The following is a 12,520-nucleotide window of genomic DNA, read 5'->3' on the forward strand; positions in this document are numbered from 1 at the left end:
GGATATACAATATACAATGGTTTCAATCGGCTTCGAACTCACAACGTATGGTACCCAATCACCTAGAGGAGAAAGCCACAGACAAAACCGCTCGGCCAAATCCCCAATCTCAAAAAGATTGGTTCAATAACCGAGCTAAAGTTGTTACAATTCTGACTGCGACCTCTCTACTCGCTGTAGAGTTCGTGAAGCATTGAGCAAGACTTGTCTCTACATTCAAACGCTTTTTTGGTAGGTATCGCAAGCTGGTAGATAAATACAATATCTCTCTTCGACAAATGATCACTGATAGCACTGGTGACATGGGGCCTTAGTTAGTGACCACTACCTACCAACTTACAGATTGATATATGGCGGGTGCCACATGTGGGGCAGGATGCGCTTACTATTTTCGAACACCTGACATCACTTCTTGGTCTTTTGGCCAGAGGTCCATATATCTTTCTTTCATGAATTTGACTTTGTTTGTGTACCGCCTATTTACTGTCTGTTCTGTGCTGTTTTGTGTCTATGTTTACAACTATTGTCTTACAAATTTTGACCTAGTGTCATTGGATTACGGATTGGTATGATTGCGATTATTTTATTCACGCTCGCACACACACTATCATACATCGCACACAAACTATATTGAAGCAAAGCATTGAATACATCACTTATAAGAAACATTTAATGCATTGTTATACATATTTGAGAACAAAAAGCCATTCTGTTTGGTCAACATATACTACCAGAGGCACACATATGATGTATTATGTCAGAATATATTCAGGCAAAAATTGTAACAAGTGAACCCGTGTGACTGCTGCATTATCCATGGTACTTCACTGGACTTTACAAAAAGCCTTGATGGGTGTTAGCACCTACCCCCTGGTAGTTCTGTCATTGGTTGCACCACAATACCATCAAATCTCATGATAGACCATTCGTATTTACTTATTGGACATGGATCACCACTGAAGTCCCACTGACCACTTATTACATCATTGCTTTCCTGATAGTCACTGTGGAAGAATTGTAAAGAGATATTGATGTCCATTTATTAACTGTGATATTCATGCCAATTATTATAAATATTCTACCAATTATCTAGAATAAAACAAAGTGCAATCTATAAAAATGTTTTCGACTTTAGCAAATACTTATTTTCTGGTACTCCTAGGCATGTATAAGATAGAAACATAAAAGGTTACCCTGTTCACCCCAATGCCATGTGGGGAGGGCCACCTGTACCATTGATAACAAAGGGTTTGGGTCAAACCATGGTGGTGAAGGCATAAAATAGCCAAATTATCTTATGTTATCACTGTTTTGGTAATTTTTAAAAAAGTTATTACTCTTTTTTTAATCAAAATGACTCCTTTGTTCAAATTTTGTATATCATTGTAAATGATTTATATGAAATTCAACTCACAGATCTTGATCACTGTTTCCATCCCAAACATAGTTACTCCCAAGAGGCTGCAGTCCCTGACTGATTCTACTGATAAACACACCATTAGATACAGCTGTGGCCGTCAAACCAGCTGCATTGCTCCCTGTCACAGTCACGTAGGCAATCCTCACAGAGCTCAGGTCCAAATCTTGGAAGACATAGTGGTAGGAGTCAATGGGTACGTCCTCAAAATCCTTCAGCTGGACACCACCGGGCGTTGTGCCAAGTGCAACTTGGTACCTACATAGAAGCACACACACATCAGTTACTTCTAACAATACCAGAATAATCATTAAAACCACTTGTTTTCAACTTCCAATGTTTCAATTTTTTGGTGCTGAATGTTAGTTGAAGTATCATAATGATATGAGAACAAACAAGAAAAAAGAGAGAAAGCGTTACTCAGGAAGTATATCAAAGAAATTTGGTGACATTTACCAATGACAGCAAGTTCAACATAAACAAATGTGAACTTACCTAGTGATGGGTGTATCTGGATCTGTGAATGGTTGCCAGGATACAGACATCTGTGTCAGTGATATCTGACACACTACATCCAACACATCACACTCTGTTAAATGAAATTCAAAGGTACAGGCGGTAAGGACTCCCCTTACTTAAACTTAACCCACATAAAGTATACTTTGTGTATACCCAAAAGACTATCTGGCCCATGTGTGAAGAGGGCATGTGCATAGTGTAAGTATGAATGATGTCTATATACTTTAATTTATGTAGGATTTGATGCTACATTAAGCAGTTATTACATGGATGCTTTATACTTACTGACCTAACAGCAAGTACATTTCATTGTACATTGGTGGCATCATTGCTCAATTTATGTATGATTTATGTATGGAAAAATTATACCCCAAGTCCGATTGAGGTGCTATGTACATTTTATGTATACACAAAACATACAAGATGAAGTCTATTAGCATGTGGCATGATTCTGTACATATATTATGTGTACATTAAATATATCGGTACTTGCTTCTTTAACACACAAGGTCCAGCATTTTGGCACAATTTTTCCAAGGTGAAGTAGGATTTATATAATTTAAAAAGTATACCTTGTTTTGGGTTTTTGCATGCTTAAAGTATACTTTTCAATACAAAGTTTGGGCAAGGATCACATCTGATAACACAACACTATGGTCTAGTGTAAAACATTCATATATGTGACCTACTAGCATCAGGAAGAATGAATCCCTACCTACCAAAGTCTTACATTCAGAGACAGAGATTGGCTACTCTCTAGCCTCAGCCCATAACTTGTATGTAATGGAGGCTATTGTTTGCACTTACCTTCCTCTGTGACACAAGTTGTCTTTGAATTCAAACTTTCGCCCACATCAACGTCATCCACTCCTGTCAGTTCTACAACTTTACCAGCAATGGGCGGAGTACCATCAACAATTATTGGAGAAGAGAATGCTCTTGCTTGCAAACCAACAGCATTGTATGCTATCACAGTTGTGAAGTATCTACCGCTGTGTTGTAGTCCACCATTTTCTAAGTCTGTTGATAAATAAATAGATAAATGATTAAAAATTGATCAAATAGATACAAATTTTGAAACCTTTTATTACAAAAAACTGATCAAAGTTGACAGGCGATGATTCAATGTAATTTTCTTATGATATCACAAAATATATCATTTTATATCATGTGATGTCTAATTTTAAAATGCCACGACAAGGTGTTGACAGCAGTTATGATGTTTTAATGATAATGACGAGCTCACACATATCACCCTATGAGGCCATTTCTTTCTGTTTGGTGACATGAATTGGTACTAAAATGGCCTTTGCCAAGTTTTGTACTCACATATCATTGTAAACTGACTTAGATGAAGATGTTTAAAAGTGCTAGTGGCTTAGCCTGTTCAGCCTCAATAACATGTAAACAGGCCTGCAATCACCATTGACACCAATGGGTATGGACCAAACCATTTGGCAGAGGGTAAAGACAGCAAGAAGAAGGTAGTATTAGTGAATCGATCATGGATAATAACTGGTCAGAAATCACATTTAGTGAACCTAGCTATGGTAAACTTCTGGCAGTTCATTTTATAGTTGCACACTGACATATTATACAGAAAGTAAATTTCAAGCTGAAAAATACAAACCTCTAGCTCTGTAACTGGTTGTGTCAGCAGAAAGTCTGCTAAACTGAAACAATGAATCATCGCCCTCTGCCGTGCCAATGCCAAGTTCATAGTAAGCAATGTTACTTTCACTGTCATAGAAGTCACTCCAACTGCATGACAGTTCATCAACTGCTACACTGTATTCTGGACAATGTACAACTCCTGCTACAGGTGGTGTGATGTCAACAGTCACACTGCCAGATATTGACTGACTCTCAAGTCCAACCTGGGAAAACAATCAAAAGAGGTAAAAAATATACTGTTACCATCAACAGAGTCATACAGCTGCTGTTGGTAAAATACTTGAAAGTTAAACTGAGGTCTAGATTTCAGTGGTGGAAATATTGCAATGTGCATTAATAAAAAGAAAAAAGATCTATTTAAAGGTTGACTGAAACTAAATTAAAACATACAGATACTGTAAATGTACATAGGAAAAGCTCAGGTATCAAAGTTATTTACACTGTTATTGTTCGTGAAACAAAGTGTTCATAATAAAGTAATTAAAGTTCATGAAATGGCAAATCAATGTGCAATAATGAGGAATGGAGTGAATTACCTCATTCTGAGACATCAGTGTCAAAATATTTGGTTTGCCATTGGCTATTGGTTTGACTAGACCATTGGCGACACTGAAGCTATCAGTAACATCAGTGATGTCATAGATATCAGAAGCACCTGGGAAACTACCGTAAGAGAAACTGGAATTCTGGATCGTACTCTCTTCATCAATGATGCTCCATTCTGCAGACAAAGAGTCAACAGACTCCTGCAAACACAAAATGTACAACATCTGTTTTTAGGCAACATATGAATGGGGCTAATGGGCAGTGTCTTGGAAGCCTGTAGCCAATTGATTTGCCTAAACTCATTGTTCCTATTAACTCCCTTCCAAAAGCCAATCACAGTTAGAGAATAACCCTAGTTTCAGGTTCCTGAAATTGCTGTACCGGTATAACAATGACAATCAACAGGTCAGATACACAACCTTATAAAAACCCCAAAGAAATTTGTACTAATTGCTCAAAACCTAGGAGGAATAAGGAAATATGACAATATATTTTCAAACCATATAAAATCACATTATTTTACTTCTATGCAAAGATTAAGTGATTCCAAATGATATTATCACTAACACTTACAAAATCTTTTCACATTCATGTTGTCAAGCTTCCATTGAATTACAGGCTGGGATGTCCAGTTGAAAGGCATCTTGTAATGTCTCACATTTGATTGGATGCTACACTGTACATGCAGTTTATACAGCTGTCCAGGTAGCAGTTGGACAGGTTTCTAATGTTTACAAAATTATGAATGAAATATTTACCTGATAATGAGCAGAGTTGACATCCAATGTGACATTTGCATTGTTTGAGAACACTCCCAAACTGTTGATGGTAATGACTGGTGCTGTCAAATCCACAGTAAAGCCATCAGATACAGAATCAAGGACATCACCAGCACCAGTGATGGCTCTCACTGAACTGTAGTAGGTGGTGCCACCTTCTAGGGTCAAAGGTGACTGAGCTTTCCCAGAACCACTCAGACCTGTGTAATTTTAAAAATATACCATTGTTATGTGGCAAAAATCTTGATGATGATACCATGAAACAAATGTGAATACTGAGACTCTAACTTCAAAGCCTACCATCTCTCTTTCTAGAGAGTTTTATTTCTGATGAGGAGCTAACTGAAAATTGTCAATGTAACTTAAATATTGCTCATGTTTAGGCCTTGAGTAGTTATGACACATACTTCAGAATTTGAAATGAGTTATACCGACCAAAAACTGAATGGGATACACCACAGTATATTTCATTTGATTCGGAGTGCATTTTACAGCACGTAGAATTTTGTATTGAGGAACAAATCAAACTTGTTAATTAGTGTTATTAACTGTAGATCAAAACTTGATTTTCAGATATATCAGTTGATCATTCCTCTTTCATTGAAAATGGTATGTTTAAAAAAATTCAACATATACCTTCTCCTGGGTTGTCATGTTGATCAGAGACAACAATTCCTGCACTGCTGAATGGCTGTACATCATCTTTCCTTGGTTCTGTACCAACAGCCCACTCATAGTGTACAATACCATTAATCTGACTTTCAAATCCATGGAACTGTGCAGTTACAACTCCATCTTCTTTCTGGTATTCAACATCAACACTGATTGTGTCAGAACCAATGACGTCTGTGTCTGGACCATCATCCACAATACCAGCCATGTCACCTTGTAAGACTTTGATTGGACTGAGAGCAGGAAAAGATAAATCTGTAACATGAAATTATCAGGTCACATCAAAACTGAAATTTCTGAGGAAGAAAAAAACTTGGTGATCTTACCTTGAGATTTTAGGTGTTGAGAAATCACCAGCTCCATTCTGCGCCTTGACAGTGACATAGTAGATTGGTTGTTGGCTTGCATCATCATAAAGTTGTAATTCTAAACCATCAATATATCCATCTTTCTTCACACCCATGCTACGATAGTCACTGATCTCCAACCCACCTGCATTCAACAAAATGGACTATTTACATCTTCACCATTTTAATTGATAATACAGAACTTGGTAAATCAAAATATTCAGCACTGATCTAATGGTAAAACACACTCAAGACCAACCTTTCCCTATTTTCCATCTTGTTTTTCCTATAGTATGGTTGACTGCCATTTCAATCAAACTGTTGACAAAGGTTTCCACTGAGTTACAAAAGTCTATCACCTGCAGGATTTTGCCTGCAGCTTTCCCGTATATGACGCACGTTGGGGAATTCCTTACAGTAGCTACTGGAATGCCAGTTTTCAAAATTGGGTGTTAGTGTGTGTATACCTGGAGTGGTTCCCACAGCAACCCAGTATGCCAGTATACCACTCTCTGGATCAATTGCTGACCATGTTGCTAGGATACCATTCTCATCAGTTGTCAAGACAAAACCATCAAATATTTCCTCACTTTCACCAGCCAGGACACCAACATACACAGATCTCATCTGTTGTAAATAAGACATAAGACATTAAAATTTTCAGAAACACAGTGTGGACAGGATAAAAGTCAGATGAGCAAAGGCTCCATTAGGATGGCACTCTATAGCCTAACATCCATAAATGAGAGGATGAGATATTGTTTAAGGTGGTTGGAAAGGCTAGAGCGTCAGTTATAAATTTCAACAAAACTATTAAAATATAAAAGTAGTCAACATTCTCTGTGGAATAAAAAAAACTAGACATTTGGGCACAAAGGCATTGCAGAGTTATAGCCTGTTAAAACTTTTGAAAAACTGACCAAATAAGAAGAAGTTGGGGAGTCCTTAGTGTATTAATTATGGTAGAGGTCCCCTAGCTTTTAATAAAATGTTTGAAAAGGGAAAGTCATTATTTGCTGTTTTTCAGGAAAGTTTGACAAGGCAGTGCTGGCATTCAGAGTGAGTGACTGCTATTGTAAATGCATTTCTAGATTCTTTGAGTGTCAAAGAGGTGTCAAAAGTGAGATTAACCCTAAAACACTGCTCTATGACTTCAAAAGAGGGGTGCAAATATGGCTTGTTTTCAACATTTTTGACAGAATAACAGTTTTCCTACATAAATTGTATACCAATTTAATCCAACTTTGAAATGAGATATGGACATGGAATTTTTACAGCCTATTAACAAGGTTACAGATAAGATTTGTATGGCACAATTTTCCTGTATTTGAAGTACTTTTTGAAAAATCACATTTTGAAATTTGAAAGAATTTTTAATAATTTTTTGATATATAAACCCATGTAAAATCATAAAAACAAATTTTATTTACAAATCCTGCCGTACAAATCTTACAATAAATAGTGTCAACATATTTATAACTAAATTGGTAATATTAATACTATCCAATTATTATTAAATTCAAATATGTAAAAAAAATATGAAAAATTAAATTTTAATATTTACTGGTGTCATATTTCAGAATCATGGCTGCAAATATACAATTTTTGTATACTTTGGAGAAAATATTAACTGAGGGAGTTATCCTGAAAATTGGAACTAAATATCTTGATTCTAACACTTGAAACTTGACATTAACTCTGAGAAAAGAATTGGTGCAAAAATAGCCTTTCCAACCACCTTAATTCAAAACATGGTGAGCTGCCACCTGAGTGATTTGAGTAGCCAGGGTAAGTGGAGTATACATTTGATCTTACCACAGGTGGTGACGGATCAATGATAACACCATCTGTATCGTGTACTGTTGTTAATCCAGCACCATTGACAGCTGATACTCTGATACTGTAATGTCCACCAATCTTAAGTGATAAATTATCTTCTGACATCCACACTGACGTACTGCTTGGAACTGTGAACCACTCATTCCTATGATGTAGAGGAGGTGATTACAGTAACTGTATTGTTAGTTTATAAATACATGAGATAGCTTCTATTGATACTGATGTCGTAGTGGTACTTTCACACTGCAATTAACTAAAAACCAGTATCAACTCTTGTTCAACCAAAAGACATTGTACTGCTATCCTGGTACAAATAAGTTTCTTTGAATGTCATTTTGTAAAATACTGCTAGTGAAAGACCAGCTGCCAGAGCACTGTGTGTAGCCGAACGTCTTGGCAAAATCTGTGACTTTAACATAGCTGGTTGTGGCTAATTCCTCTGACCAAGATACATTAAAGCCATACAAGAGAACACAACCCTGTCAAAGCTGTTTGAGTGACCTGTGGCAATACTCAAAGTGACTAATGATTACCTGTCCAAGCAGGACAAAGGAAAATGGTTACATGTCATAGAAGTACACACAATCAACAATCACTTAATTATCATAGCACTACAGATTACAATGACTGAATGTGATTATCATAGCATTACTAGCAAGTAATTGTTGCCTGATAGGAAAGTAAGAGAGACCATTGTTTTCATTACCTGTCTTTGGGTTCTATTTGTCTTCTAGTTCCACCATGGGTTTCATAGATAGCTACTCCATAGTATTCAATACCAGACTCAGGATCTTCAAAGTCCCAGTTGGCAGATAGTTGAGATGTGCTGGACTATTTGAGTATAAAAATATACATAGTATGACTGCGCAGTTACCAATACAAACAAATATACGGACGCTATTCAGATTAAATTCTAAATTTTATTCCTGATCATTTATTTGACAATTTAAATCTTTGCAGTCAACTCACAGATATTTTAACCTGTTCACCCCAATTACCTGTGAACAGGTCCATAACTACAATTAAGAACAATGAAATTGAGCCAAACAATGATGGTCAAAGGGTCAATGCCATCTCAACGCTTGTTACTTACAGAATATTGTCTGTCTTCTCCTTCAACTGGACCATCACCTAAGTAATGTCCCACAGGGTTGGTAGTGTCAATGACAAAGCCGTCAGACATTGTGACTGTTGAACTCTCTGCCTTATTAATGGCATCCAACTTGACATAGACAGAGTCTCCATGATGTAGATGGAAATGATGCCAGTTGATAAAACTAGTGTCTGCTGACACAGACTCTGCCTCATGGATCAGTTCAGATGTTCTGTTTTCAGTGCCATTACCTGATAACGATAGAATCAATATTCAGTCAAATTACTTTATATACTTTAGAGTTCTCAGCCATATAGGCAGAGAAAATTGAACATGTTTGTACAAACCCAATGAAATTACAAAAAATGACAAATATTTCCTTTATTCTTAAAGTGTTTGTATGGTAACAGTTTTATCATTGGTGGAATTTTGAATAAGATTTTACAGATTTTGTTAAGAAGAAATGTAAACAAAGTTGAATTGTAAGAGTTTTGAGTTTGGGGTTCAAGTCCCTCAACTTATCAAGCCATTATACGCTTCAAAGTAAAATACGTACTTTCCTGCCACAGACTAAAATGATAACCAATGGATGTTTGACAACCAGGCAAACAAACATTGGTATTGCTCATTAAGGACAAATTTATTTCTTTTGACAATGCCTTTGATATCATAACAACTTTATTGTTTGAGGGAATATCAAAATTGTTTAATGTAAACTGTGTCATCCTCAGCAGTTAAGTGTAATGCTCAACATCTTTGATCAACTGGCCGAGAAAGAAGCAGTGTAAATCATCTGGGCAGGCAGACTTGGTTTCCAACCCAGTTGAACAACAAATCAAAACTTATCATTTAGCGATTTAAAATTGTGACATTCTCACACAATGACCTAACGTTGGCTAACCTTGTTGAGCAGAATGTCTGTATACACTGACATCATACTGGAGTATACCAGACTCTGGATCAGTGTAACCATTCCAGTTAGCAGATACTGTAGCCGTCTCTGATGAATACTTCATATCAACTGATGGATCCAATCCATCTCTAAGTTCACCTTCTACCGGTGCTGTTGCATCAAACAGAACTACAGAAATAAAAGTCCCAGTAAAAATCATGTCACTTTTACTCTTTTGCTGGAATCTATGTGAAACTGAGTTAATACTGCCCAGCTGCATCTACCACTTGGTGTCAAAGAAATTTGACAACAGAAAGTGATAAACACTTACCTCCATCTGATACAACAGATGTATTGAGTCTCCTGTGTCCAGCATTGAATGCCAAGAGTGTGGAGTAGTACATGGTGTTGTGAGTAAGGATCATGTCGTCATGGCAGCCAACTGTTACCGTGTGATCGACATCATGAAAACTGACAACATTGTCCGTATTTGGTGCTGTTCCAACTCCCAAAATGTATTTGCCTGTCAAATTAGGAAAACTAAGCATTGTTCACATAAACTTAAATAGTTAAAACTGCATTGCATTGCCTGCTTTTGGTTAAATTCCACTGATTTCAATGGCTTGGTTGGACCAATATGCAAATAATGGGAATGGTAGTATAGGTATAGGTTGATATAGTAAGTATTCATTTCAAAGGTTGAAGGATATTCAAAAAGGCATTGACAAATAATTTTTTTATTTCTTTTCAAAAATTTAGAATAAAAAAGGACATTTTGATGAAATACTGACAACCTTGGAAATACTATATGGTATGCTGTGAAGATTAGATTTTATTAAAACAAATTACAAATGGGTTTATATATCAGGTTTGCTTGGGGTGGTAGTCTCTCTCAGTATAATCAAAATGTAACTTTTCTTTTATCTTTCTTCAAACATTGGGTTTTTGAACTTACTGATTCCACTTTCTGGATCAAAGAAGTTCTGCCAGTTGGCACAGATTCTGTTGGACGAAGATTGGAAATCAATGTCGATCCCATGATCTGGACCATCAAAGACATCACCAGCAATTGGAGGACTGGTGTCCACGATGATTGGGAAATCAGAATGTCCCACAGTACGCAGATCAACTGCAGGACAATGAGTATACAAGTTTAAGTGTACATTTTCAACAATAGTGTCAAGGCAGCAGCATAAGCAACAGCATTAGCATGTAATTTCTAATCACTGGGCATGATAGTTGATCCAGACTGTTCTATTGTAAAGTAACAAGTATTTCACAAAGCTCACCATTGTTTATGGCTCTGATTTTAATCCATGCTGGAATACCATCTGGAATACAATAATCTACTGTGATGTGTGATTTATCATCATATCTTTGCCATCCTAGCAGATAAGTATCACGATTGCTTCTGCCCAGACCAAAGTCAACTTCTCTAATGTTGGAATCAGGATCACTGGAAGACAAAATATAGTTTATACAATTTTTAGATATTTCTTTTCAGATTATATAGAATTTATTTTACTCTAATGTCATGTGATGAGAGTACAACATGTGCAGTCACACAACTTCATTCTATTGATTTTGTTGAGATTATTTGTCTTCGTTGAGAGGTGAAGAAATTTCAACAAACTTTGAACCAGCTGATTAACTTTTGATCAACTATACATAACCAACAGCAACATGCCACACAATTGTCGGTCAAAGGATATCAAAGTAACCGTCATCACACAAATTGCTGCATAAAGAAGAGTGGTATTATATAGAGGAACTTCTCGTAAATTTGGAATATGCACGAAAATCTTATTCACATTGAAGAACAATTCTCTAGGATGTTTTGTGATGCAATGTGCACACAAACTAGAGGAAAGAACACTTGACATACTGATGGATCTATCTACTTAAAGGCTATGTATTATCCTTCATGAAATTTAGGTACATGAAGGCAGAGTAATAATTGGTTCTAAATCTGTGTTTCTAATACATCATGCTAAAATCCAATATGGGAACTACATTAACACCAATATTATGTCATATTTCTGCTAGAGAATAAAATCTTTTCCTCAGGTGGGCTTGGTTGTTGACTTTGCTGAGATGGTTGAACTTTAACTTCTGATAAGTAGTTGAAAGGTTCTAACCACGGCTTAATTTTCTGGCTTATGAGTCAGTAAAAAAGATACTCTATTGATCAGAATTTTTCACACTTGTACATGTGGAATCGTATTAATATTCTAATCATGAAACTAATATAGTTGTGATTACCCATCATAGCTTATTGGCAAATTCACAATAATTACAAAGACAAGATGAAAATTTGTTGAACAAACACTACCATCTACCTCACATTGAAGAACGTTGATATAATGCAAGCATATTCATCATATTCTGCCAGATGTACATGGTTTACAAATGGTGCTGTGTTATCAATGATGTATGATGTAGTGTGACACACTGTCGTCGCTAAGGGTCCTCCAAACTCCACCTTGTTGAGGGCTCTCACACTGACATGGTAAACACCATCTAGAAAGACAACATTGTACAACTAAGTGATGCTGAGACATATCCAGTATGTTTGCATAACTAACTCCAAAAGAATATTTTCACATTCAAATTAAAACATTCCAATCATATAAGATCTTGTTGACAAGGCACTTCTGCTGTCAGGATGACTTTGTTTGTCACACAGTTCAACTGCACTGGGCTTGATCACTTGCCATGTCATGTTAACATCACCTAATTCAG

The 12,520-nt window shown here is 36.4% G+C and overlaps 1 protein-coding gene across 1 annotated transcript in view; it reads right to left on the bottom strand.

Annotated features, from left to right (window-relative positions):
- Positions 1-856: 856 nt before the first annotated feature.
- Positions 857-12,520, bottom strand: part of LOC139146178 (uncharacterized) — a 37,441-nt gene continuing 25,777 nt past the window's right edge. Inside the window, exons 19-36 of the mRNA XM_070717587.1 lie at positions 12,118-12,298; positions 11,068-11,234; positions 10,734-10,907; positions 10,110-10,301; positions 9,788-9,967; positions 8,887-9,137; positions 8,500-8,624; positions 7,770-7,938; positions 6,422-6,581; positions 5,934-6,099; positions 5,572-5,840; positions 4,915-5,135; positions 4,147-4,356; positions 3,567-3,813; positions 2,744-2,956; positions 1,913-2,006; positions 1,415-1,675; positions 857-1,004 (exon numbers count right to left, since the gene is read on the bottom strand). Coding sequence (XP_070573688.1) covers positions 857-1,004; positions 1,415-1,675; positions 1,913-2,006; positions 2,744-2,956; positions 3,567-3,813; positions 4,147-4,356; positions 4,915-5,135; positions 5,572-5,840; positions 5,934-6,099; positions 6,422-6,581; positions 7,770-7,938; positions 8,500-8,624; positions 8,887-9,137; positions 9,788-9,967; positions 10,110-10,301; positions 10,734-10,907; positions 11,068-11,234; positions 12,118-12,298 — 3,428 coding nt within the window. The remainder of the gene's footprint in view (positions 1,005-1,414; positions 1,676-1,912; positions 2,007-2,743; positions 2,957-3,566; positions 3,814-4,146; positions 4,357-4,914; positions 5,136-5,571; positions 5,841-5,933; positions 6,100-6,421; positions 6,582-7,769; positions 7,939-8,499; positions 8,625-8,886; positions 9,138-9,787; positions 9,968-10,109; positions 10,302-10,733; positions 10,908-11,067; positions 11,235-12,117; positions 12,299-12,520) is intronic.

Source organism: Ptychodera flava, chromosome 12 (genome assembly GCF_041260155.1).
Source record: "Ptychodera flava strain L36383 chromosome 12, AS_Pfla_20210202, whole genome shotgun sequence".
NCBI classification, from domain to species: Eukaryota; Metazoa; Hemichordata; class Enteropneusta; family Ptychoderidae; genus Ptychodera; species Ptychodera flava.